At 41.1% G+C, this 26,615-nt stretch overlaps 1 protein-coding gene across 1 annotated transcript in view; it reads right to left on the bottom strand.

Annotated features, from left to right (window-relative positions):
* SYT17 (synaptotagmin 17) overlaps positions 1-26,615 on the bottom strand; it is a 616,952-nt gene that overhangs the window by 396,105 nt on the left and 194,232 nt on the right. Inside the window, exon 5 of the mRNA XM_086939743.1 lies at positions 6,335-6,954. Within this exon, the coding sequence (XP_086795869.1) occupies positions 6,335-6,954 (620 nt within the window). The remainder of the gene's footprint in view (positions 1-6,334; positions 6,955-26,615) is intronic.

Below are 26,615 nucleotides of genomic sequence, written 5' to 3'. Positions count from 1 at the left end.
AAAATAAACGGTACTTGATGAGTAAACACAAGTGGGGTACCTGACAAGGGAGAGGAGTATGAGTGATTCCATGGGAAGCAAAGGGTATGGTTTTATTTGTATTTGGGGGCAGCTATGAGGTCAGGTATTTGTCGGTTGTAGAAACTTGAGTGATAATAACGGGGAAAGTGCGATCGTAAAAAGGATAGAAACAAGAGTGATGGTGAAAGAGTGGAACCTTCAGTGGCAGTTAGAAAGTTATTAAATGAATCATGGTGGGATAATGCAAACATGCGTTCTGTGGAGGTAGTAGGATGGTGAATGATTTTGGAGTGATAGAAACAGGGGTTTAAGCTAGGAGGAAAAACCTCAGTATTTTCTGTGTTGACCACCAGGAATGTGAAGAGGTGTGTCATATTAAAAATACTAATTGAGGACCAGAAACTTGAGATCATGTGAGGGAGTAAGAACGTTAAAGATTGTAATGGAGTGGATTTGTTTTACAATACTTTATGGTGCTAATTTATGAGAGCCCTGCATCACTTTTCCACCACGTAAAGTGGTACATGCGTGACGCAGGGCTGGCATAAAGATTTATGAAGACACACAAAGTCATCTTGTATGGCTTTGTGTGGCCTCATAAATCACGAGTAAGGCGACACAGCGCAAATCGTAGTGTCACCTTACTCTGCGCCCGGGAGGCGTTCCATGGGCATTGCAGTGGGTTTTGCCAAACAACACCCATGGAATTTGACTCTGCCTCAGGTTTATAAGCTGATGTAAACCTGGGGAAGTGTCAAATCCATATGCCTTCTGATGTGAGGCATAACACGGAGAAATATGTTTATTTCTCCTCGTTTTTTTCTCTTTCCATGTGTGCTGTAGAATGGCTCATAAGATTATTTTTATGGGGGAAGGTTCTCCTTCCTTCACAAAAACAATCCTGCCTGCAGTGAGGGCACCCTTGCACCATAGTACAAGGGTGCCTACATTGGCACTAGGCTACCAAAACCGCGCCAGCAGAGGAAGAAAGGACGGGAATGCACCCTACTGCTCAAATACCGTGCATTCCAGCCCTTTTGCTTTTGCGTGGAGCATCACAGCAAGATGCCGTGCTGCACTGCTCTACGCCACAATGCCATAAATGAGGCCCTATGTTTAAAAAGATGAAAAGCATGTGTAAAAAGGGTGCAAATCTGACGTAAACAGAAAAAAATGAGAATAGGAGGAATAATTAGAATTATATACATATTCTAATAAGCAAAATCATTAAATTGTCATTTCATAAGCTGAAAAAGAATTTCTATTGCTGTTTGAAATTATAAAGAAACGTCTACGTAGAGTTATAAACCTAGAAATCTAAAGCAGTTTGTATGTAGGAAAACATGGAAAGCACAAGGCACTGCCTCAAAATAGTTAGAAGGACTTTTTAAACTAACCAGCAACAGAACACACATTAGTATAAATGTGATGAGAAATGAGGAACACCAAAATAATAATGGCATTAAAAAGAGAATTACTAAATGAAACACTTAAAGTATAAACTAGCAAAGCAGATCAAGTCTTTCAAAATAAATTTAAATGGGCTCCAGCTCGCCAAAAGGAAACAAAAAAAGTACTGTATTCACTTGACTATATCTACTTTGCTTCCAGACTTCATTAGCCACAAAACCACTTTTTGAATTACAAATATAGCGTTTTCAGGCACATGCAAGAATGCGCAGTCTTGTCACTGTGAAATAGGCGATCACCATGTGCCAATTATTGAATGCAACATTTTAGATCAATTTTATCAACAAATGCAGCTTATGCAGATGTTTATGTCAAAAACATATACTCATTATGATATGCACTTTTCTTGGCCAATACCCTACAATAATCTGTCTCCAAACGCCCCTAGTGCTAGATCTGTACCAGAGTGCAATATTTTTCAAACAGAAAATGTTTATGAGACTATTGTTGCCCTCAATCCATAAAACAATAAGAATGTTATTGTAGTGTTGAACCTCACTTGTCAATGTATATTAGCATTCACAATTCCATTGTGAAATCTATAACCCCAAACCTTTAAAAAATAATATTGTAATGCACATGCACTTTTACAAGCTTTTTGTATTTAGAGCAAGGAAAGTTTTACCAGGAAAATTGAATGAACGAACTGTGCTGTATTTTTTATTTGTGCTTTTATGGTCTTAATGGCCGAAATAAAGATTTTTTAACATTGACTTTTTGAAAATCCTTATCACTAGTTGAAGAAGCAAGGGACCAGATAACGTTTTGTGAAACTCAGTGGCACAGTTTCAAGAACTCCAGCAGAATTAGAAAACTGTAAAAATTCAGCAGGCACAAGTATGCAACCTTTAAAATCTCAAAATAGATTACAAAAACTGTGAATTCGTTCTTTTAAAATTGACTTGTTGTGGGTGGGTAGAAACGTCTCCTACCACTATATTGTGTTTTAAGTATTATACTACAAAAATATTGTAGTCAGTATAGTAAGTATACATTTTCTATACATAATACTACATATATCATCCATGACAATATATATTTAAGATATGTAGATGTACAGTGAAGAATAGTAAATCTCTACTTATGTGTGTATACTTATTGTCACAAATTTCTAATGTAGGATATTCTGACATAAAATTGAGTAGAAACTTGACAAAATGTAGATGGTAGGAACCTGAATGTTGGTGTGGGTAGAAAACTGTGTTTCTTTTGAGGGAAGGTGGTAAGATCAGTGACTGTGTGAGGTATGAAATGTGAGTAACTGTAGGGAAGTCGATACACAAGAGATTGTGAGATAACAAGAACTGTAGGGATTGTGGGGAGAAGGATCATTCATGATTGTGGAATAGGCACACTAAAGCAATTGTGGGAGATTGAAAAACTGTACTCTACTTTTAGATAATGTATACTTTTGGGTACACCTGAATATTTCTAATACATATACCATCACATTATTACAATAAATATAATTTAGCCCCCAGGAAATGTCCATTACAAGGCTTATAACCTAGATGGAAGGCAGATCCACTGGAAGAAAGATGGGAAAGCCATATACCTGACTGAAATGCAAATCGGATGCAGGTTTAGAGAGAGCTTATAAAGGTTTTGGAAGGGCTAAAGCTGTTACATAATTTAGCGCCTGCATGCACCTAAGCTTGCCATATACCATACAAGCGATCATGCATAGTGTAATATGATATTGAATACCGCTGTTGAGTGTGTGGAAAGGGGAAACCTAATGCGGGTCATAAAGCTTGTCCTGTCCCACAACACTGTTTTCCGACTTTTGAGTCAGCCAGGAACCTTAACTTTTACATGGATGATAAATTATCCTTGGTCAATCATGTGAACCAGTGGTTGGACATCTGCTTTTCACTGGTGCGTATCTTGCATAAACTCTTACCCCTTCTTCCTGTTTCCGCTCACCCTCTGGTGGTGCAGTCGTCCATTCTAAGTAAATTGGTCTAATGCCTTTCCCTAGTCCTAGGCTCTCTTTTTGGAATCGGGAACTGGCTTAAGCGAAATCAAAATGCTGCGATACGACTGGCACTACAACGACCTCTCTATTCATCTACGTCGACTGCCCTTGATGCTTTTGGTTGGCTGTCCGTTTCTTTAAGAGAATGGTCTCTCTACTGTGTTCATAAGGCCTTACAGAAGCCAGGTCCGTTATATCTTCAGCACAAGTTTGAACACTGCACTCCTACCCTTTTGTCACGCCCTTCTGACGCAACTCGCCTGATTATCCCAAAGTTCATACAAGAACGTTGGGAGGCAGATTTTCTGGGGTTAGGGCAGCTCCTTTACGGAATACTCAGCCTTTTTGCCTGCGAGTTAGACAAGATTTGCTAACCTCAAGTAAGGATTTCAAAACCTGGCTCTTTATGCTTTAGCTGACTGTTGTCGCTGTTCACTCCTCAGATTGGCATTTACCCGGCAAAAGGACACCTGTAGGTAACAGCTGGGCTATATAAAAGGATTAACGCAACATAAAATACATAATTTTTTTTGTACTGCTTCTGCCATGTCTAAGCACTGTAAATAATAGGTTTTACTATTAGCCAATTCACTGGTTCGTAATTTACCATCAAACAGAAGCAGGTCTATCTATCTCGTACTGTAGCAATAATATGGACTATGACTTTCCAAATGCAGTTACAAAATGAGGACTATCACGATTGCTCACATTTGGACACATTTTATTTTTCTACATTTATTTCCAATGCCACGAGGTATAGGCGTGAGTATCTGTATAAATAAGCACAGTAAAAATGCATAAAGCTTTTGGGGCAAACCAGCCTCTTGCCAGCAAAAGAGGATGAGAACAACATATGTCTGTGTCACTACACACTCTTGCTGAGCGAGCAGGGCATCTGCCCAGTGTCAACTTGCTGCATCAAAGGCAACAGCTAATTGGACATTCGTTTCCAGGGAGACGGCGTTGGCTCAGGTGATAGCAGCCACGTCACCTGAACGTGCAAGGCAGGCACTTCCCTACTCACAGCCTGAAAGTGATTTGCTTTATCATAAGCAAACAAGGCTCGGGCTTTGTGTAACGTCACCGCAATAATCGCATTTAGTAAACCCTGCAGCTGTTGATGTTTGACAAAAGCCTATATACTAACACATCAGGTAAACAGACGTAGGAATTGTTATTTTACCGGATTCGTTTCTTTATGTTTGCTTTAGTTTCGATGCCAATGTTTTATTCCTTTTAATGCTGTTTTGCATACCCAAAAGAAATCTTTTTAATTTGACAAATCAATTCCTACGTGCGTGACACGGTGCCTCGTGCATTTGTCGTATTTTTGGGGATGCTACAATGTTACTTCAGTCTGTGCATTTGATCAGCAGGTTTTCAGTTAAAGAAGCCGACGTGTTTATAACTTGCTAGGGCGAAAATGGATTTTACAAAAGTCTAGCAGGATTGCGGTTGGAAACCTGTGAGTGTTGCAGCTTTCCAGGCCAACTCTGGGAAACCTTTATGAGTTTCAATCGGCATCAGGCAATGTTGTTAACCTGCAGATGTATTCCTTTTTTTTAGATTTGGGTCCTGAGCTTTTTTACACTAATCTATGTTTAATGTTCTGGCTCAGATGCTCCCGCACAATTCAATGTGCTGATTTAAGGCAATGTAGACGCATGGTGGTGGTGGTGAGGGGGGGGGGGGGGGGGTGGGAGGGGGGGTTGTGAGGGCAGTGTAAATACTGTTGCAACCTTTAGCACACCTGCGTCTTGGACATAAATGGATGCAAGAACACAGGGGCATATTACCAAGCAATAGCGAGAATTATCGCTATTGCTTGGTTAGCGATAAAAAATTATCGCCGAGCTGCGGCGATTTTTATCGCAGATAAACCTTGGTATTACCAAGGTTTATCGCAAATGCGATAAAAATCGGCAATAATGCATGAATATCGCTGAAAAATCAGCGATATTCAGGCATTAACGAGCTAATGCTTTTAGCCATGTAATCCACCTCCCATTGGATACCATGGCTAAGAACTGCTCCTGGGCAGGTGTTCGCTTTTGGAGATATTCGCGCTTAGCGCGTATATCTCCAAAAGTTGGTAATAGGAGATAGCGATGTTAGCGACTGTTTCCAGTCACTGACATCTTGGCACGCCCACTTTGCATGTCATTAGTGATACATTTTTCTGACATGCAAAGCGGGGCCCAAGATGGTCGCTATCTCCTACTAGCTGTCGCTAACTGGTGTTAGCGACAGCTAGGTAATAGGGAGATAATTTTATCTCCGCTTTCTTGGCTATTAAAGCAAAAAAAGCGGAGATAAATCCCTTGATAATATGCCCCACGATTCATTACATGGACACCTTTCTATGTGGCTTTGAACAATATGCGGCGGATGAGGTCTTATGAAACATTAAATATAAGCCAATAAGCTAATGATGTCTTCACTGTAAGAGTGGGTTTTATTTTCTGGAACAAGATTTGCTGGAAAAATAGTATTGCTTTTTTATACAAAAATCTGAGATTTGTCACCTTACAGCGAGACTTTAAGGGAATCATCAATATGACAGGGAAGCTGACCACTACATGCCCATGTTGTTGTGAAAGCAATTTGGGCAGCAGCACAAGTAATCCCTGTTATTTGTAAATTCATGCCAAACAGCTAACATGCAGCAAATGTTTACCAGTTATTTTAGCATCCACATTTCATTCCTTAATGATTTAGAATATTCTAAAAGACCTCAGCATTGCAGAGACCACTACGCTCCCATAGGGAAAGGCAACTAATTTTAAAATATATATATTTCCTAAATCTGACTTCAGATTCTGTCAAAGACGTCTGACATAACAATGAAACACGAACATGTATTACCTGAGAACTTGGAACAAGGGATTTCCACCAATGTCCCCCTTTCACAAGATCCACTTCATTTAAAGGCATTGAAACTTTTCCGATGACACAGTGGCGGGAGAATTTATCAAAATCCACTACTGTTAAAAGAAGAGTCCTTCTTTGGGCTTCCAGAAATTGAATTTCAAATGTATATCTCTCCTCAAACACTGGGTTCTGAGTTTTTCGTTTCACTCCAGTCTGCTTCGAATTCTTCTGATCGGGCAGGAGGCATATCTTCACATAGGGATTTGAATGCGCCATGTCTTGTTTGGCCCCATCATAGGAAATAGGAGGCGGCAGGTCTCTGGCTTCAATTACTCGTACTATTAAATAGTTATGCAAAAGGTCATATTGTGTGCTGAAATGCAGCATGCCCAGCTGATACTTTGTTAAAAGTTCATCATCAGTCAAAGAGTCTACATCATCACTATTAGAATCAAGAGAGTAAAGCCGGGGTTCAAATTTTCTAAAATAGTCATCTGGGGTGTACGTTTTCCTTAGGACGGATGGTTGAACGATTTCCTTTTTAGCTCCCATTGCCGAAAATTCCATAGGCTTGATATCGATAAGAGGAGAACTTGGTCTTCTCGACTCAAGACCTAAATAATGATAAAGTTTCCAAGTATTAAAGATGAGAAAAACTGTTAACCTGCAATTAGAACATGCACACAAAAGTACATTTATCTGCCAAACCATTCCATCAAGATATACTTAGTTATTAAATCAGTAGCTATGAAGTGGTTGTGCTCCAGTGATGTTCTTAACATCATTTTTGCTACAAGTCACATTTTGCTCCTTGATTTCTTTGATACATATCAGATAATCTTTATATATCACATATCATATACTAGGCCAAAGTAACATACACAGCAATGATATTGCCAGGTTTGAGTTTAAGAGGTGCAAGAAGGAAAATAACAGAGGATAAGCTTTCTTATGCTGTAAACAAGGTGTCTGGAGCACAACCCCACCACAAAGCACGCACTTTCCTTCATTCTGGAATGGATATAAAAAGTAATCTCTCCAAATAACACCTCTATTCGTCATTGCTAAGGAACACACAGTTCCACTGACCCTTGGGTTGAGGAGTAATTAGAATGTCCACTCCTGACTCCCACTGCTCTTAAATATCAAATCCTGAAACATGTCTTATCCTGCATATAAAGACTGGTCACCTGCCAGGTTTATGATATATAATTTGCAAAGCATACATTTATATTTACTGCATGGGGAAAACAGTATCCATCTCTTTCACCCATATAACCCATACTCAGATTGTTTAAATACTACTAATAGTGCCTGTATGTTATGGTCTGAATGCCTTATTTGTATACATTTTATGCTGAAATATCTTATTAAAATTGTCACCCTCCTTTTAACAGCTGTCCCATATCCCTTTAGTACCACTGATACCTTTTAATGTTGGCAAATTAAAATGTTTATGTAATTCATATCCTTCATTCATTCATTCAATCTTTATTTCGATTTATTAAGATCATAAAATACAATTTACAGTGGAAAGGCAATCATCCCCACCTTTAAAAAGATATAAAATCTTATTATAATACATGGGTATATAAAATTAATGTAGAATCATTCTGGAGTTGCAAACATTAAAAATTTCAAATGATTTGCTAAAAAACTTTAAAATACATATTAGTAAAAAAATACGTGAAGCAAGTCTATAATACAATTTACATTTCAAAACGAGAAAAATAAACTTGGAGTCCACAATCATGGGTGGCACAAAAGATCAGGTATGGGGTATGTCAAATGTAAACCAAATTTACACAGGAAGTGTGTTTGAAAAAAATAGAGGAAAACTCCACTTTTTGTTGGAATGATAACCATGTTTAGGCATGATACCAGCCTTCCCAATTCTACATCATTTAATTTCCTTTACAAACTTTAGGTTGGATAGGCTTAGATGGACCTAACAACCTTTTTCGTTTTTCTGTCCCGGATTGTCCACGTCCAACTCAGGAATTTAGCAACAGCTATTACACATGGTACATTTGTGTCGGTCAGCAGTATTCTCATTGCAATAGCACTGCTCCTAGCGCCCATATTCTTACATAATGGCTGCAACCATTTTTTCTGTGGAGCCTGGTATGCCGGGCAAACAAATAAAACATGCGAGTAAGTTTCCTCATATTCCAAGCACAACTTTCACATGCTGTCATTTTCCCTATGCCATTTGTTTGTAAATGCATTTATAGGTAATGAGCCTACCCAAAATTGAAAATATAGACGTCTATCCCTTGGTTTGGTAATAACATCCCAATAATGCTGATATTTTGGGCAGAGTTTGAACTCTAAAAAATTGCGCGTCAGTGATGTTGACTCTGTGGTAATTATATTATTATTCGCCACCATGGACCAATAGAGCCTTTTCATCTCTTTTTTGGGGGGAAATTGTTGGCTCTCTGGCTCATCCCACAAATGTCGCAATCCCATACTAACCAGTGTAGTTTTGCATTTTGCAGCCACTTGATCTTGCATGAGGTATCTAAATCCCATACATCTTTTAGAGCAGCTGCATACGGCGATAACTCAGGAGCAGTCCATAGTCTCCGCAAGTAAGCGATTGGATGAAACTTAGCAACCTTGTCCAGTCTACTACAACCTAAGTCGTAGAAAACGGGCTTTAATGGAGTGCTCTGTGGTAGGCCAATAACACTTCTCACAAATTTGTTCTGTGTTAAGACTAATGGCATTAAATCGTTAAAACCCCAGAGTTCAACGCCATAAGTTACAGAGGCTATAACTTTGATATTGTAGATCTTAAGTACGGGATGCATGGGTTGGTTATGTGAGGACTTATATTCCTTCAGCAAAACACCAGCTAAATGACAATGCTTTAGGGCCATGGTATCTATCTGGGGATTCCAATTAAGTTTATTCCCCAACGTAATCCCCAGATAATTAAAAACATCAGTTTGCTCCAAAAGTTCACCATTTAGAGACACCCTACCCTTAATTGCTCTGTGTTTATGGAGGACCATAAATTGTGTTTTATGTGCGTTTATCACCAACCCACGATCTTTACAAAACCCCTCAAACCTTATTAAGGCCCTCTGCAAACCACTCTGTGTCTTAGAGATGAATAAAGTATTGTCTGCAAACATGAGTATGGGAGTTTTAACACCTCAAGGGTCAGTGCGTCAGTCGGAAAAGCAGAAAAGTAATCTACAACCCCATTAATAAACAGTGAAAATAGAGTCGGTGCCAAAACGCAGCCTTGACGCACCCCTTTAGATACTGGGAATAGGTTTGTTTTATTACCCTGGGTACTCCAACGTACTTGGGCATATTCCCAGCATGTAGGTGCTCCACAACAGATAGCAATCCTGCAGGCCTACCCAAATCCTTGCAGACCCTCCAAAGTTTGCTTTGAGAAACCAAGTCGAAAGCGGATTTTAAGTCCACAAAGGCTGAGTAGATGGTACCACCAGCCAGCACAACAACACAACAATAAATCAAAACAAACCTGAAGACCTGATCTATTGTGCTCACATTAGTACGAAATCCTGCCTGTAATGGGGTTGATATATCCTTATCAACAATCCAATCTCGTATCCTATTTAGTACCATTCTACCCATGATTTTTTGAATGGCATCTATGAGACTGATTGGTCTGTAATTACCTAGGCACGAGCGATCACCTTTTTTGAATATTGGCAAAATCTCTGCACCCTTCCACGTATCTGGAATAACTGCACTAATAGCTATTGCGTTCACTAGCAAGAGTATATACTCTTGCCAGACATCCCTATCAATCTGAAACAGATCAGCTGGGACGCCGTCAGGACCAAGAGCTCTACCATTGGTAACTGAACCCAGTGCTATTTCTACTTCCCCTATGTCAAAATTCAATACTATATCAGAAGACGAAGTAGTGTGAACATCCTCATTTTCACCACCTGCCTCCAAAGCAAATTGCGTTGCAAAATGGGAGACCCACATCTCCGGGGCTACATGATTATTTGGCACCGGAGCTTGCCCCCCTCCCCCTCATTTTACCTGCTGCCCAAAAAACTCGTATTTCCTTTCTTTGCTGGCTTGATAAAGGTCTGCCCACCTCTGTTCATCCCAATCCTTTTTGGCTTTATTTAATACAGATTTATATTTTTATCAGGTGAGCTTGACTGCAGTATGATCCTTCTGCTTGATGGCTGCAGCCAATGACTAATGGGCTACCCTGCAATCCTTATTAAACCAATTAGCAACACTTCCGCTTACTCAAACTACTAACTGGTTTTTAAAAGAAGGTACTAATTTTACAAAACAGATCCTCGTGCAGCTTTGTAATTCTATCATTTAACTCGGATTGTGTTGCAATAGCTTGTAGCTCTTCCAAAGTTTTAGAGACTGCAACCCTTATATCTATAAGTGTTTGTTAGCTGGTCACTACGTTGTCCCATGTTATCCTCCTCATACTGCTACGAAGCTGAACCTCTCTAGTTGGGCCCATAGTTTTCTATCTTTAATGAAAGAGGATTATGGTCACTTTCAACTCTTTCCAAAACCTCCATGTCACAAAATAGGGACCAATGTTCCAAGTTAATGAGTATATAATCCATCCGACTTGAACTCGCACCATTATTATAAGTATTGGCTCCCTGCTTGTCAGAGGGTGAATGACCATTTACTGCTCTAAGCCCCCCTCCATACACAATGCCTTAAGTTGAAGAGCTGCCTCAGACCATCGCTTAATGGGGGGTAGCTCTAAAGTGGGGACACTCCATAACGCATCTTCTTCTTCAATCAATTTGGAATCCTCATTACCAAGGGGTTCAAAGGTGGTATTAAAATCCCCTGCAATAACTAATTTGGGGACACCAGTCAATCCGCCCAGGAAGTCCCCTAGACAATCAACTGTGCTAGATTGTCTTCCCCCAGTCAGACCCCTTGCATAAACATTTACGATGATTATCTGAGTATTAGGCTTAGCCTGTAAGCGTATGGCCATAATATCTGAACTATCAATGGGGACTATACACATGGTAAAACCCAAATTCTGCTTGACCCAAATAGTTAGCCCCCCTGAAGGTCTGCCAATCTGCCCTTGAATTGCCGGTTTGTAAAAATGAAGATATCCAAGCCGATATAGAGGTTTGGTAGACCACGTCTCCTGTAATACACAGATGTCATAATGCTCTATTAATTCCTGCCAATCCTGGGACTCTAACTTGGACTGCAGTCCCGCGACATTCCAGGAAATGTAAGATATCAGTACGGGGTTAGATTGTTTCAACAAATCTAGACTGCTAGAATGGTGACTTAGTGGATCATTCTTACTCACCTTATCTAGGTGTAGGGTTTGATAACCAGCTGACCCTTTGTTACTTTGTAAATTTGAGTGTTCTTCGGGCGTTAGTCAATCACAGGAATCCAAACCACTGAGGGGAGGCAAATCTATTCTCTATGCTTACTCCCATACTACCAGAGTTGCCTAGGACACCATATTTTGGCCCCTTCCCCCCGTGGGCACACCAATACCACCAGTTCCACTACCCCAAATATTTGGTGACTTAAAAAAGAATGCATAGGGCAATGCTCTAATTTGGGTACCATCATATGGATTTCAACACAGTTGGTCTACAAGAAATTGTGGCGTCATTCGATTGTTGAAATTTAAAACCACACAATCTTCCCCTATTGTTTTTTGGGCTGATCCTAGCCATTCTACTCTTCTAGTCATTATAACTTGGTTACCAAGTGAGTCGCCCGAATCCCTCTTACGGTTACTTGAAGGGTAAACCAGTGCAAAGATGTATACATTAGTTGGGCAGTAGACTCAGTCTGAATGAATGAATGGGGGTCTTGTATTGCGCAAACTTAGCCCAGAGGCGTCAAGGCGCAGCAAACAGAAAAACATAGAGAGTCAGAAAAGGAAGATTAGTTCAGGATTTATAGGCCTGAGAAAAAAGCCAGGTCTTTAAGAGTTTGCGAAAGATCTCCAATGAGGGTTGACTGGAAAGTTCGGGGGGGAGAGAGTTCTATAGTTTAGGGGCCAAGGAGGAAAAGGCTCTTCCTCCCCACTTCGCCTTTTTGAATCTGGGCACAGAAAGCAGATTTCTAGAAGCCGAGCGGAGGGTTCCATTGGGAGTGTAGGGGCTTACAAGGGTCCTGATACCTTCGGGGCCAGATCCAAACACTGCCCTTGAGCCAGGCAGATAAGTTTGAAAGAGATCCTGGCCTGTATTGGTAACCAGTGAAGATCTTTCCTGGCCTGAGTTGCAGATGAGAGCCTCGGAAGGTTAAGGACCATCCTGGCTGCAGCATTTTGAACCATCTGGAGGCGATGGAGAGATTTCTTATTAATGCCACCATAAAGAGCGTTGCAATAGTCAAACCTGGAGGAGACCAAGGCAACTACTGGCTGTTTGCGGGCATCCGGCGATAGATAAGGGGCAATCTTTTTTAACGTCCGGATGATGGTACAGCAGGTGGATACTGTTCTGTTGACCTGGGGGTCAAAGGAGAGGGCCGGATCTATAAGAACACCCAGATTCCTGGCCAAGTTTGTCGGGTGGGGGCAATCTCCCAAGGAGGAAGGCCACCAGTCCCCAGACCATATATCCTGGTTTCCTTCAAAGATTGGGACCTCCGTCTTTTCCCCATTTAGTTTTAGATAGTTTCTTACCATCCATTGGGAGACTGCTTCCATGCATGTTCGAAATTTGAGAGCAGCATCCTTGTCGACTGAGTAGTGGAAACGATGATCTGGGTATCATCAGCGTATGACAATACCTGGTACCCAAAGGATCGTACTACTTTGGCAAGTGGGGTTACATAGATGTTAAATAAAAGCGGGCTCAAGGAAGAGCCCTGCGGAACCCCACATTGCACGACCTGGGAGGGGGACAGAAAGTTACCCAGCTTTACTCTCTGCTGTTTCTGGAGAAGGAAGGAGGATAGGAGGTTAAGGGCACTTCCTCCGGCCCCCTATCCCCTTCAACCTGTCAATCAGGATTGAGGGGGACAGGGTATCGAATGCTGCTGTAAGATCCAGCAACACCAATAGAGTAGTCTGTCCTCGGTCAACCTCAGATCGGATGTTATTGACCACGACAGTGAGGGCAGACTCGGTGCTGTGGGTGGCGCGGAAACCATGTTGGGAAATGTGCAGCAGGTTCCCTCTCTCCAGGTAGGGGGTCAGCTGGCGATTAAGGTGGGCCTCAAGTATCTTGGCCGGGGCTGGGAGTAATGATAAGGGCCGGAAGTTTTTTAGGACTTCAGGGTTCAAAGAAGCCTTTTTTAGAAGAGGCTTAACAACTGCAATTTTCCATGGCACAGGGAAAATCCCCTCGGTGACGGCCCTGTTCATGACCTCTAAGAGAGGAGGTAGAACAGACTCTCTACAAGCCTTTAAAGTTTTTAAAGGACAGGGGTCCAAGGGCGAGCATGACTTGGTGGCGTCAAGAAGGCAATTTAGTTCTTCCTGGGTTAGGAGAGGAAAACTAGGAAAACCGAGAATACAGCCAGATTCCGTGGCCTCATCTCGGAAAGGGAAAGGGGGGGAGGCGAGGATACACTATTAGTGTCCAGCTCCAGGTTAAGGGTTTTAAGGGAATTATAAATGTCAGCGATTTTGGAGTGAAAAAAGCTCGCAATATTATCGCAGAGCTCCTGAGTCTCAACAACAGAATCGGCGACTTTAGGTGTCGATGATTTTAAAGAGCTCTCTCGACAACTTTAGCGAGATGGTGATATTACTAAAATAGTTCTTTTTTTTCCTCTGTTATGGCTCTTTTGTATTCCCTCAATGCTAGCTTGTGTTGATTTTTCCCAGGGGAGTCAGGGCGAGCATGCCAGGATCTTTCTTTTTGCCTGCACTTCAGTCTGGTCCTCTTTCAGGGGGGTACATTTCCCAGGATCAATACAAGTGGGGATGATGCCTCTGGCAGGTATAGTGACTGGCGCACAGCGTGGAACTGCCAAGAAACCACACCTTGCTGCAATGCGCCAGCCTCCTTTCCATACACCTTCATTGGATGTCCGGTATTAGTAACCCGACCTGCTGCGTTGGCTAAAAAGTGTGACCCGGGGTTTGGTTTGGAATGTATATTTCCACCCATGTTCCCATTTTTGCCAATACGTCAAAGTTATCCACACATATATTAGAGCCCTCTGTGGTGGGTATCCCTAACAAGGGCCCTCTAGTTACAGATGGTTCAGAGCCTTCACAAAGTACTGCTGGATTGGAGTTTATACATTTACAGTGGCATGTCCCTAGCCTTTCAATTTGTAACAGTTTCTCCTCAATTAAAGATAGTTTACTTAATAAAGGATTCAATAGAATGGTAACCAAAGTCTCCAGTCTTTTCCACTGATCAGAGTTGCAGTCGAAGTCCGGTGGGATATGAGTACTACCATTGGACTTAGTTAGTAATATTGGTCCTTGATCGTTTTCTGATACCATTGTTTCAGGATTCTTTGATTTAGTGATTTGCTGCTTCGATTGGTCTTATGCTTTTGAAAAGTGCCCCCGACTCTGTTTAGTGGGTGGTTCGTTAATAATTGCTGGCCTTGACGAACCTCCCCTCAAGGACTTCTTGAATCTAGTGGAAACCTCACTTCCATCAGGATCGCATGCCACTGGCAACGTGGGGGGTACAAAGATTACGGATGGTTCCAAGGATGTGGCCAATACCGAAGAAGTTACTTCCGACAATGATGATGCATCATATCCCTTCAAAGCCAAATCTGTACCAATAGATTCTTCTGTGATAGTAGAGACAAGACCTATCGATGCTGGTGTAAGGTCTGTTGGCCCCCCAGCCCCCGTCATGCTTAAGGTATTGGCAAGCTGGCGCTCGACTCAGGAGGACGCAGGTGATTTGGCCGTACTTATGCCTCCTAATGAGGAGCGCTTTGGATAGCAAGGGTGTCCAGGGAGAGTCACCTTTCTGTTAGCTGAATTTCTTTATCTAGGACCGACTCTGCCCTAGTTTAAAAAGCATCTAAGGTCCCTGCAATTCCACCCGCCGAGGGTGCGCATATTTCCTTTCGCTTGACCATAATTCCACAACCTTAGTGTCTCAGGGGACGTAGAAAATATAAACCCAGCACCTTGGTTATATGATTCCAAATGCCTCGATCCCGATGTCAGAGGATAAGCCCAGTCCAGCCTCTTCTGGGCTCTGATGGGCTTCGCACATGCGCGTCCCGCCCAGCGGTAGCCCAGTCCACGCTTAAGAGCGCCGCAGCCTAGATGACGTGGGCGGCTTCTGCCCAAGTGCGTTGTGGACCTTAGAGTTTCTCAGACCTCCTCTGTGGCACAGCAAACAAACTCCAACTGGCAAAGTCTCCCGCGCCTCGGGGATCCAGGTCCGCGCTTAAGAACGCCGGGGGCCTGATGACCTGGGCGCTTACACACCAACAGGCAGACGGATACAGACATTCACACAGTTTACTCACTAACCCATGTATTCAGTAAGATACGTTTAATCACTCACTTATAGAGTCAGTCATGCATCTACTAAATCATCCATTCAGACACTTATACACCCACTCATTCTTCAATACACCTTTCCTTATATATATTAAACATATTTAAACCTTACAGAAGCACACAGTCACTGGATAATGTCATCAGTGATGTCATTTGAGATGTTGTCAGTGATGTCGTCAGTGATGTCATCAGTGATGTCACTGACCATGTCATGAGTGATGTAATATGTGACATCATCAGCAGTGCATTGCTGGGACGCGAGTTATAGTTAACTGAACTAACTATAACGGGGGAATTTCTATCGTTTTGCACGAGTGAAATTTCGAACTAACTATAACTTTCCCTAAAACCTATGTTTTTTTCAGTGACTTTCTAAGGTTTTTTAAATGCTAATTTCCAACTATAATGTGCCTCAAACCTATGTTTTTTCAGTGAATTTCAAAGGCTTTTAAATGCAAATTCCTAACTATAACGTGCCTGAAACCTATGTTTTTTTAAGTGAATTTCAAAGGTTTTTTAAATGCTAGTTTCTAACTATGCCTAGAGGTAGGACATGTGACGAAAGAAGAAAAAACGCACAGCAAAAGCAAAAGAAATGCGTAAAGAAGCAACAGAAGTCCACAAAGACGAAGAAAAGTGCAGGAAGAAGGAAGACATGTGCAGAAAGAACCAACATAGGAGAAGAAAGAAAGAGGCCTTGCTGCAAAATCATCCTTTGCCCACAACTTTTTCAGATGGGGAATGGTGATAACTGACTCTGACTAACAAGGCCTAGAGCCAGTGCTATGCTAAAAGACACTTAGAATACAGTGAAAACACCTACATACACTAGGGATCACTATGCGTTGGGGTACCCCTGTGATTAGCATGACCTCCTCTGTAAGACCCTAGTACATAAGAGGGCAGGGGGATTAAAACTACCTCTAAGTCAAAGGTGCAGAAAAATGCTACTTTTACTAGTAGTCGCGTTTGCAGAGTGGTGGAGAAAGGGTGCTGGACGTCCAATCAATGCTCAGGAATTCTGCTGCGTAGAACTTACAGGAGGTACCAGAAGGGATTCTTGCTCCCAAACTCCCTCAGGACTAAATTGGACTTCATCTCCCATCCCGTAGACTGCCATGAGGCACGCTTGCAGCGTGGTAAAGGAAAGGGGGATTAAGTTGGGGGATTCAAGTCCCCTTGAATCCTGAAGGTCCCTGGGGTCCAACTAGTCCACCAGGAACCTCCAGCAAGCGCCACAGAGCTGCGTTGCAGAGAGGTGTAAAAAGGGGCGTGGCCTGGCCCACCTCTCTGCAACGCAGCGCAGTGGCGCTTACTGGAGGTATATACATATATACATACATATATCTATATACATATATATACACATATATATATATCACTGAAAAAACCATAGGTTTCACACCAGTTATAGTTAGGAATTAGCATTTAAAAAACCTATCAAATTCACTGAAAAAACCATAGGTTTAACACCAGTTATAGTTAGCTGGAAATTTTACTGACATAAAACCATTGAAATTCCCACGTTATAGTTAGTTGGACTCACTATAACTTGCACGTGTAATGCACTGCTGATGACATCACATATTACATCACTCATGACATCGTCCAGTGAATGTGTGTCTTTCAGATAAATAAATATGTTTTATATATGTATGTTGAGGTCGATGGAAGAATATTTGTTATTGTCTTAATGGATGTTTTTTAAAAAAAAATAATTGGATATCTGCCTTATTAAGTGTATCTTAGTGAATACATATATTAGCGAGTGAAAGTAGGTCAGTCTCTCTGTCATCAGTGATGTCATGAGTGATGTCACTGACCATGTCATGAGTGATGTAATATGTGATGTCATCAGCAGTGCATTACACGTGCAAGTTATAGTGAGTCCAACTAACTATAACGTGGGAATTTCAATGGTTTTATGTCAGTAAAATTTCCAGCTAACTATAACTGGTGTTAAACCTATGGTTTTTTCAGTGAATTTGATAGGTTTTTTAAATGCTAATTCCTAACTATAACTGGTGTGAAACCTATGGTTTTTTCAGTGAATTTCATAGGTTTTTTAAATGCTAATTCCTTTCTATATCGAGTTTCTAACCTTTTTTTTTTTTTTACAATTTGCTGTTTTTTTTGAAGTATTCATTTTTTTAATATATTTTTTTTCTTTTGCGCTCTGGGTGCGCGCTCCGGGAAGCTTTCAGCTAAGCTCTCCGGTAAGCTTTCCGGTGAGCTCACCTGAAAGCGCACCCAGAGCGCTACTGTCGTTCGTGAAAAAAAATATGAATGAAAAGTTAATAATAATGCAAAACATTTCGTTCCATACAAATAAAATCCGTTTTTTTTAATAAGGAAAATGATTATGTATTTCTGTAAAAGTTTGATGACGTCACTTTGGCGCGCAACGTAAGTGCCCTCGGAAGCGCCTACGATCGCGCCGCGTAAACGCACCCGGAAGCGCCCAAGATCGCGCCACGTTTGCGCCCCGGAAGCGCCTACGACCGCGCCGCGTAAACGCACCCGGAAGTGCTCCGGAGCGCGCTGCGTAAGCGCGTCGGGTCATGTGACCCTAAAATAACACTTTTCATTGGTTGCTAACAGTTTTTTTTACAAAGAATGAAATCCCCACCCATTTCCTTCACTATTGCTTTGTACTTGGAGAGAGCAAGAGCTGTTCTGTGTACTATCTTCATCTCCTACTTTCCTGATCTACAGCAATGGCTGCAAGAGAGTCATCCAGCAGTGATTCAGAGGCATTTGTAGATGAGGACCCTCCTAGGCAGAAGAAAAAAAATCCATTTCATCTGGAAATTTTATAACATCCCTGAAGGAGAAAAAAAAGTCAACGCTCCAAAAGTAACCTGCAAAATATGTGGTAGTACTTTATCCAGAGGCAATCCTCTGAAAAAATATAGTTTTGGAAATGCCAATTTAATCAGGCATGTCAAAAGAAGACACCCAAACAACTTTGCGAGGGAAAGTGTCAGAGACCTGGCACGGAAATTACCCACAGATGGCGGCAGCACCTCCACTGGTGGAGCAACACCTTCGGGACCATCCCGTAGAAGAATGGTCCCTAACATACAGCCAGAGTTTGCAGGCATCAAATTTCTGTGCACGGAGTGTGACGAACTGCTCTGCTATGGGGAGCAGAGTGTTGAACTCATTGCCCAAAAGAAACAGCAACACCGCTGCCCTGACAGTCCCTAAATTTTCACATTTTTTTGCTCCTGTTGAGCCGTTTTGGAATCCCTGTTTTTTGTTTTTCCCTTGACAAAAATCCAAAAAAATTATAAAATTGTTTTAAAAAGCCAAAAAAAGTTCCAAAAGTTCAAAAAACACAAAAAAAATATAAAACAACAAAAAGAAGAAAAAAAAAAGTTCTTTTCAGAACTACCTCCAATTTCTAAATAAAGGCTTTTTTTTTTTATAAACTGTCATCTTTTTCCCTCATTTTACGCTCCCCGGTGCGCTACCTGGTGCGCGTACCGGGCGCTTCCCCCGCGCAAAACGAAAAAAAAAAAATATTTTAAATGCCCCGCGGGGCCCTTTTATAGCCCCCACATCAAACCTAGGGGGTCAAGGGGGGGTCTACCCTGCCCCCTTATGGTCATTTCCCCCTTTGTTTTGGCCACCTCTCGTGTCTCGATCCTGCCGAGACACAAGATGGCGGCCGCTCCGGACTGTTTAGAATGTTTACAGACAACTGAGAGCCAATCAGCTTTCTGCGCGCAAGTCGCGTGTCGCGCCGGGAGCGCACTTCGGTGCGCGCACCGGAGAGCGCCTATAGATATATATATTTTTTGGAACCTAAATTACTCAAAATCCACTGCAGCACATATCTTGAGACATAGCAAAGGCACATCGGGCTACCAGTCCCTACAATTTTGCCAAGTTTGGTGGAAATCCATTCAGCCATTCGGGCTAAAAGTGAAATCGACCGCCCTATGGAAATTAACATGGGGAAAACGCGTTTTGGGACCCCCCTTTTATCTCGGCCCCCGCTTGACGAATCCCCCCCAAACTTTCAGGGAAGGACCGGAGCTCAAAGAGGCCATTTTGAGAAAATTTTCAGGCAGATTCGTCAACCGGCGCCAAAGTTATTCCAAATAGAATTTTGAGATTTAACATTGAAAAAAATCCTAACTATAACTACCTACTGGCGACCGCCAGTAGGTAATACACACACACATATATATATACACACACAAATATATATATATATATATATATATATATATATATATATATACATATATATTCATAGATACATATATATATATATATATACATATATATACACATATATACGCACTTTGAGCCCCCACCCCAAAAGACGTTCGGCGGAAAATGTGGCAGCGTTGTGTGTATTCCTAACGGACTTGGGAACCGCGAACCGCCGCTCTCCCCAACTACAATTTTGTCCATTTATTGGAACCGTGACTACACGAGGAAGCATCACTTACTTAGGTAATGCCAGCAAGTTGGATTTGGGATCTCTGCGGCGGGTGAAGATGCAGGAGAGTCGCTTGTGCCCACAACAGGTTTAAGGTGGAGTGGAGAAGAAGCAGTCACCGCCCACTGGGGAAGCACGTGCGATGATTGACTGCTTGACTCGGAGTAGCGGGTCCCTGGACACACCTCCCTCTACCTGCTGTGACGCCTTGTCCAATCGTAACAGGGCATCTATGTACTTAATGTGGACACATGGGAATCCTAATCTAAAAGCGGCATTTGAAAAAGTCACTCCGACGAAACGGGTCATGCCGATGCTTTGATTCACAATTAAGGGATTCTCCTGATGCACCCGCGTGTGGCTCATTCTGTTCAAGGGAAGAGAACATGGTCCTATATGACAGTGTGCAGCCACAGCGCACTTTGAGCCCCCACCCCAAAAGACGTTCGGGGGAAAATGTGGCAGCTCTGTGTGTATTCCTAATGGACTTGGGAACCGCCGAACCGCCGCTCTCCACAACTACAATTCGTCCATTTATTGGAACCGTGACTACATGAGGAAGAGTCACTTACTTAGGTGATGCCAGCAATTTGGATTTGGGATCTCTGCGGCGGAGTGAAGGTGCAGGAGAGTCGCTTTTGCCCACATCAGGTTTAAGGTGGAGTGGAGAAGAAGCAGTCACCGCCCAATGGGGGAGCACATGCGATGATTGACTGCTTGACTCGGAGTAGCGGGTCGCTGGACACACCTCCCTCTACCTGCCTTGTCCAATCGTAACAGGGCATCTATGTACTTAACGTAGACACCTGGGAATCCTAATCTGAAAGCGGCATTTAAAAAAGTCACTCTGACGAAACGCGCCATGCCGACGCTTTGATTCACAATAAAGGGATTCTCCTGAAGCACCCGCGTGTGGCTCGTTCTTTTCAAGGGAAGAGAACATGGTCCTTTATAACAGTGTGCAGCCACAGCGCACTTTGAGCCCCCACCCCAAAAGACGGTCGGCGGAAAATGTGGCAGCTTTGTGTGTATTCCTAACGGACTTCGGAACCGCCGAACCGCCGCTCTCCCCAACTACAATTTGTCCATTTATTGGAACCGTGACTACACGAGGAAGCGTCACTTACTTAGGTGATGCCAGCAAGTTGGATTTGGGATCTCTGCGGCTGGATGAAGGTGCAGGAGAGTCGCTTTTGCCCAAATCAGGTTTAAGGTGGAGTGGAGAAGAAGCAGTCACTGCCCACTGGGGGAGCACATGCGATGATTGACTGTTTGACTCAGAGTAGCGGGTCCCTGGACACACCTCCCTCTACCTGCTGTGACGCCTTGTCCAATCGTAACAGGGCATCTATGTACTTAATGTGGACACCTGGGAATCCTAATCTAAAAGCGGCATTTGAAAAAGTCACTCCGACGAAACGCGTCATGCCAACGCTTTGATTCACAATAAAGGGATTCTCCTGATGCACCCGCATGTGGCTCGTTCTTTTCAAGGGAAGAGAACATGGTCCTACATATATATATTTATGTATATATATATATATACACATATACATATATATATATATATATATATATATACACACACACACATATATATATATATATACATATATATATATATATATATATATATATATATATATATATATATATATATATATATATATATATATATATATATATATATATATATACATATATCAGGAAGTATTCCATATTCATTGACGAAAGGAAGCAAGCAGTTGAATATGGAAATGAACGTCAACCAACTGTGGTTTTATTGAAAATAAGTCGTTTTTTAGAGACATACTCATTCAAACAGATGAACTACTACTACCAAGAGGCCATTGGGGCCACGCCCACTGAATGATCGTGATTATAAAAAGCAGCAAGAGAGACTGTCTCATCGTAATGTATACGCCATTGAGGAAGGGAAATCTTATCCCGAAACGCGTCTGGCGTAGAATAGCTGGATGTTCAACTCCTCTTCAGCTTGTTTGCAGTTATGAATAAATGCTGGAAAAATACGTACCCGTGATGGCTCTCCTGTCAGGGTAACCTTGCATTTGGACATATATATATATATATATATATATATATATATATATATATATATATATATATATATATATATATATATATATATATATATATATATATATATATATATATTCACTGAAAAAACCATAGGTTATAGACCATATATAGTTAGGAATTCGCATTTACAAAACCTTATTTTACTCACACAAAACCATTGAAATTCCATATATAGTTAGTTGCACTAACTATATATCGCGCACCCGCAATCCACTGCTGATGATGTCACATATTACATCATTCATGACATGGTCAGTGACATCACTGATGACATCACTGATGACATCTCAAATGACATCACTGATGACATCTCAAATGACATCACTGATGACATCACTGATGACATCTCATTTGACATTACTGATCACATCACTGATGATATCATTCATGTGATAATACGATGAACCTCTTCAGACTCTAATATAACCTTAGATACAATCAGTGTAAACAGACACTCACAGACTGTCACTCATCCATGGAGTTACTCACACACCTAGTCAGTCATGCAAAGAATCAATCACACCTCCATTTCCTCAACTATACAGTTATACAAACTTTACTTATTCAAACATATACTAACACATATTTACTCTCTTATACAATCCCTGATACAAGTTCACAATGATCCATACAGCCACTCACACATTCACTGGCTCTTATGCACAGTTATTTATATATGTCAACTCTCACATGTACTGTGTTTTACATATGTACTTACTTTGACATGTAGCACTGAGATATCCATTCACTCACCAATACACTCATGCACACAGTCAACGGCCCATACAGCTGTTTCCACATGCACTTTTGAAACCATACATCTAGTGAATCAACTGCTCACACATCTATGCACAGAGTCATACACCTCCCAGCCACCCACACACACACTCAGTCTCCCATACAAATACTTGGGCAACCAATCAATAACCCATATAGTTACTCATATAGCTACTTATCAACACATGCAACAGTTTACAGAACAACAGACATAATGATGCACAAATTAAGACAGTTTAGTCACTAACCCATGCACTCAGTGAGACACATTTAATCACTCACTCATACAGTCAGTCATGCACCTACTAAATCCTTCATCCAGACACTTATACATCCACTCATTCTTCAATATGTAAGACATATTTTAACTTTACAGAAACATACAGTCACTGGATGTTGTCATCCGTGATGTCATCAGTGATGTCATTTGAGATGTCATCAGTGATGTCATCAGTGATGTCACTGACCATGTCATGAATGATGTAATATGTGACATCATCAGCAGTGGTTTGCGGGTGCGCGATATATAGTTAGTGCAACTAACTATATATGGAATTTCAATGGTTTTGTGTGAGTAAAATAAGGTTTTGTAAATGCGAATTCCTAACTATATATGGTCTATAACCTATTGTTTTTTCAGTGAATTTTCAAGGTTTTGTAAATGCTAATTCCTAACTATATATGGTCTATAACCTATGGTTTTTTCAGTGAATTTTCAAGGTTTTGTAAATGCTAATTCCTAACTATATATGGTCTATAGCCTATGGTTTTTTCAGTGAATATATATATATACATACATATATAAACATATATCATCGGTATATCTATATAAATACAAACATAAATGCATGCATACATATACTTATATGCATACAGATGCATGTTATTTACATGAAAGTTGAAAAAACACTAATAAAAGCAAAGCTAAAAAGCCACCTCATTACAAACAGAATGGCTTTAACTTAAACGAGGGCGAGATCTATTGCATTTTCAATGCTTGTTTACTTTGGTTCCATCAAGAAGGCATTCAGATGTGTCACACATTTGCCATAAATTCTGAATGTTAGCACTCTAGTTGCACATTAGATCACTGTAGTAAAGCTACTGCTCACCAGGGACGTCTGCTGCTGGTATTCAAAGTGCATGTTTCAGTCTGCATGTCAGAATTTTTTTAATGAAATAGAAGAGGATTTGAGAAGTCACTCAAAATGATCCCTAATTTTTCTTTCTGAAGCACTAATCATACTTTCTATGGCAAAATTAACCCCCTCATGTTGTTCCTTTTTAAATTGAGTGTTTTCAGACTTACCACTTCATTCCAATCAAGATGGCTTCTGGTGTGCCATACTTTTGTCATAAGTAAGACTGTTAGCGCTCTAGTTGTTCTTTAGAACACTCTGGGACATTCTGTCATTGGGCTATACTTGGGGTACATCTGGGTGATATTTGGGCTACATTTAGGCTCTTTTGTCTCTGGTGGCCATCTTGGGAGACTGTATGTCAGAATTTTTTAATGAAATTGAAGAGGGTTTGAGAAGTCACTCAAAATGTGCCCTAATTTTTCTTTCTGCAGCACTAATCATAATTCATATGGCAAAATATACCCCCTCATTTTGTTCCTTTTTAAATTAAATGTTTTAAGAGTTACCACTTTATTCCAATCAAGATGGCTTCAGGTGTGCCATACCTTTGTAATAAGTAGAACTGTTAGCGCTCTAGTTGTTCTTTAGAACACTCTGGGACATTCTGTCATTGGGCTATACTTGGGCTACATCTGGGTGATATTTGGGCTACATTTGGGCTCTTTTGTCTCTGGTGGCCATTTTGGGAGACTGCATGTCAGAATTTTTTAATGAAATAGAAGAGGATTTGAAAAGTCACTCAAAATGTGCCCTAATTTTTATTTTTCTTTCTGCAGCACTAATAATACCTTCTATTGCATAATATACCCCCTCATTTTGTTCCTTTTTAAATTAAATGTTTTAAGAGTTACCACTTTATTCCCATCACAATGGCTCCAGGTGTGCTATACCTTTGTAATAAGTAGGACTGTTAGCGCTCTAGTTGTTCTTTAGAACACTCTGGGACATTCTGTCATTGGGTTATACTTGGGCTACATCTGGGTGATATTTGGGCTACATTTGGGCTCTTTTGTCTCTGGTGGCCATTTTGGGAGACTGCATGTCAGAATGTTTTAATGAAATACAAAAGGATTTGAGAAGTCACTCAAAATGTGCCCTAATTTTTCACTCTGCAGCACTAATCATACTTTCTATGGCAAAATATACCCCCTCATGTTGTTTCTTTTTAAATTAAATGTTTTAAGAGTTACCACTTTATTCCAATCAAGATGGCTTCAGGTGTGCCATACCTTTGTAATAAGTAGGACTGTTAGCGCTCTAGTTGTTCTTTAGAACACTCTGGGACATTCTGTCATTGGGCTATACTTGGGCTACATCTGGGTGATATTTGGGCTACATTTGGGCTCTTTTGTCTCTGGTGGCCATTTTGGGAGACTGCATGTCAGAATGTTTTAATGAAATAGAAAAGGATTTGAGAAGTCACTCAAAATGTGCCCTAATTTTTCATTCTGCAGCACTAATCATACTTTCTATGGCAAAATATACCCCCTCATGTTGTTTCTTTTTAAATTAAATGTTTTAAGAGTTACCACTTTATTCCAATCAAGATGGCTTCAGGTGTGCCATACCTTTGTAATAAGTAGGACTGTTAGTGCTCTAGTTGTTCTTTAGAACACTCTAGGAGGCTGCAGTAGAACACAAAGGAATCAACTGACAGTCTCTGTCCTTTTGGATGTACATGTTTTACTGAGAATGTCAGACTTCATTTTCACATGACTGAGAAAGATAATGTGAATTTACAGAAAATATGCTTTCAGTTTAGCTTATAGATCCCCTTCCAAACCACTGTGGGAAAATCATGAGATATTAGTTTTCTTTCAAACAATATTCATGATATCACAGCAGAAGGTTTTTTCACATGGTAAAATCACCTTAGAACCCACCACAATTCCTAAAACGAGTATGGTACCATCAACAAATGATTTATAATGTAACTAAAGTCCTAAAACCCTCTATCAACTACAATGCTTTTTAATGAGGTGCTATCATGTATATTGGTCCCAAGATGGCTGCCAACACTTCTTGGATGAAGTGCTGACAGCCAATCAGATCAGATGTGTGGTTAGGCTCCGCCCATATATATATCTTTTTTTGAACCTAAATTACTCAAAATCGACTGGAGCACATATATTGAGACCTAGCAAAGGCACATCGGGCTAACAGTCCCTACAATTTTGCCAAGTTTCGTGCAAATCCATTCAGCCGTTCGAGCTAAAAGTGAGGCCAACCGCCCTATGGAAATTAACATGGGAAAAATGCGTTTTGGGACCCCCCTTTTTTCTCGGCCCCCCCTTGATGAAACCCCCCCAAATTGTCAGGGGCTGC

The sequence above is a fragment of the Lissotriton vulgaris genome, chromosome 10 (genome assembly GCF_964263255.1).
Source record: "Lissotriton vulgaris chromosome 10, aLisVul1.2, whole genome shotgun sequence".
Taxonomy (NCBI): Eukaryota; Metazoa; Chordata; class Amphibia; order Caudata; family Salamandridae; genus Lissotriton; species Lissotriton vulgaris.
This window is presented reverse-complemented; position numbering and strand designations above follow the sequence as displayed.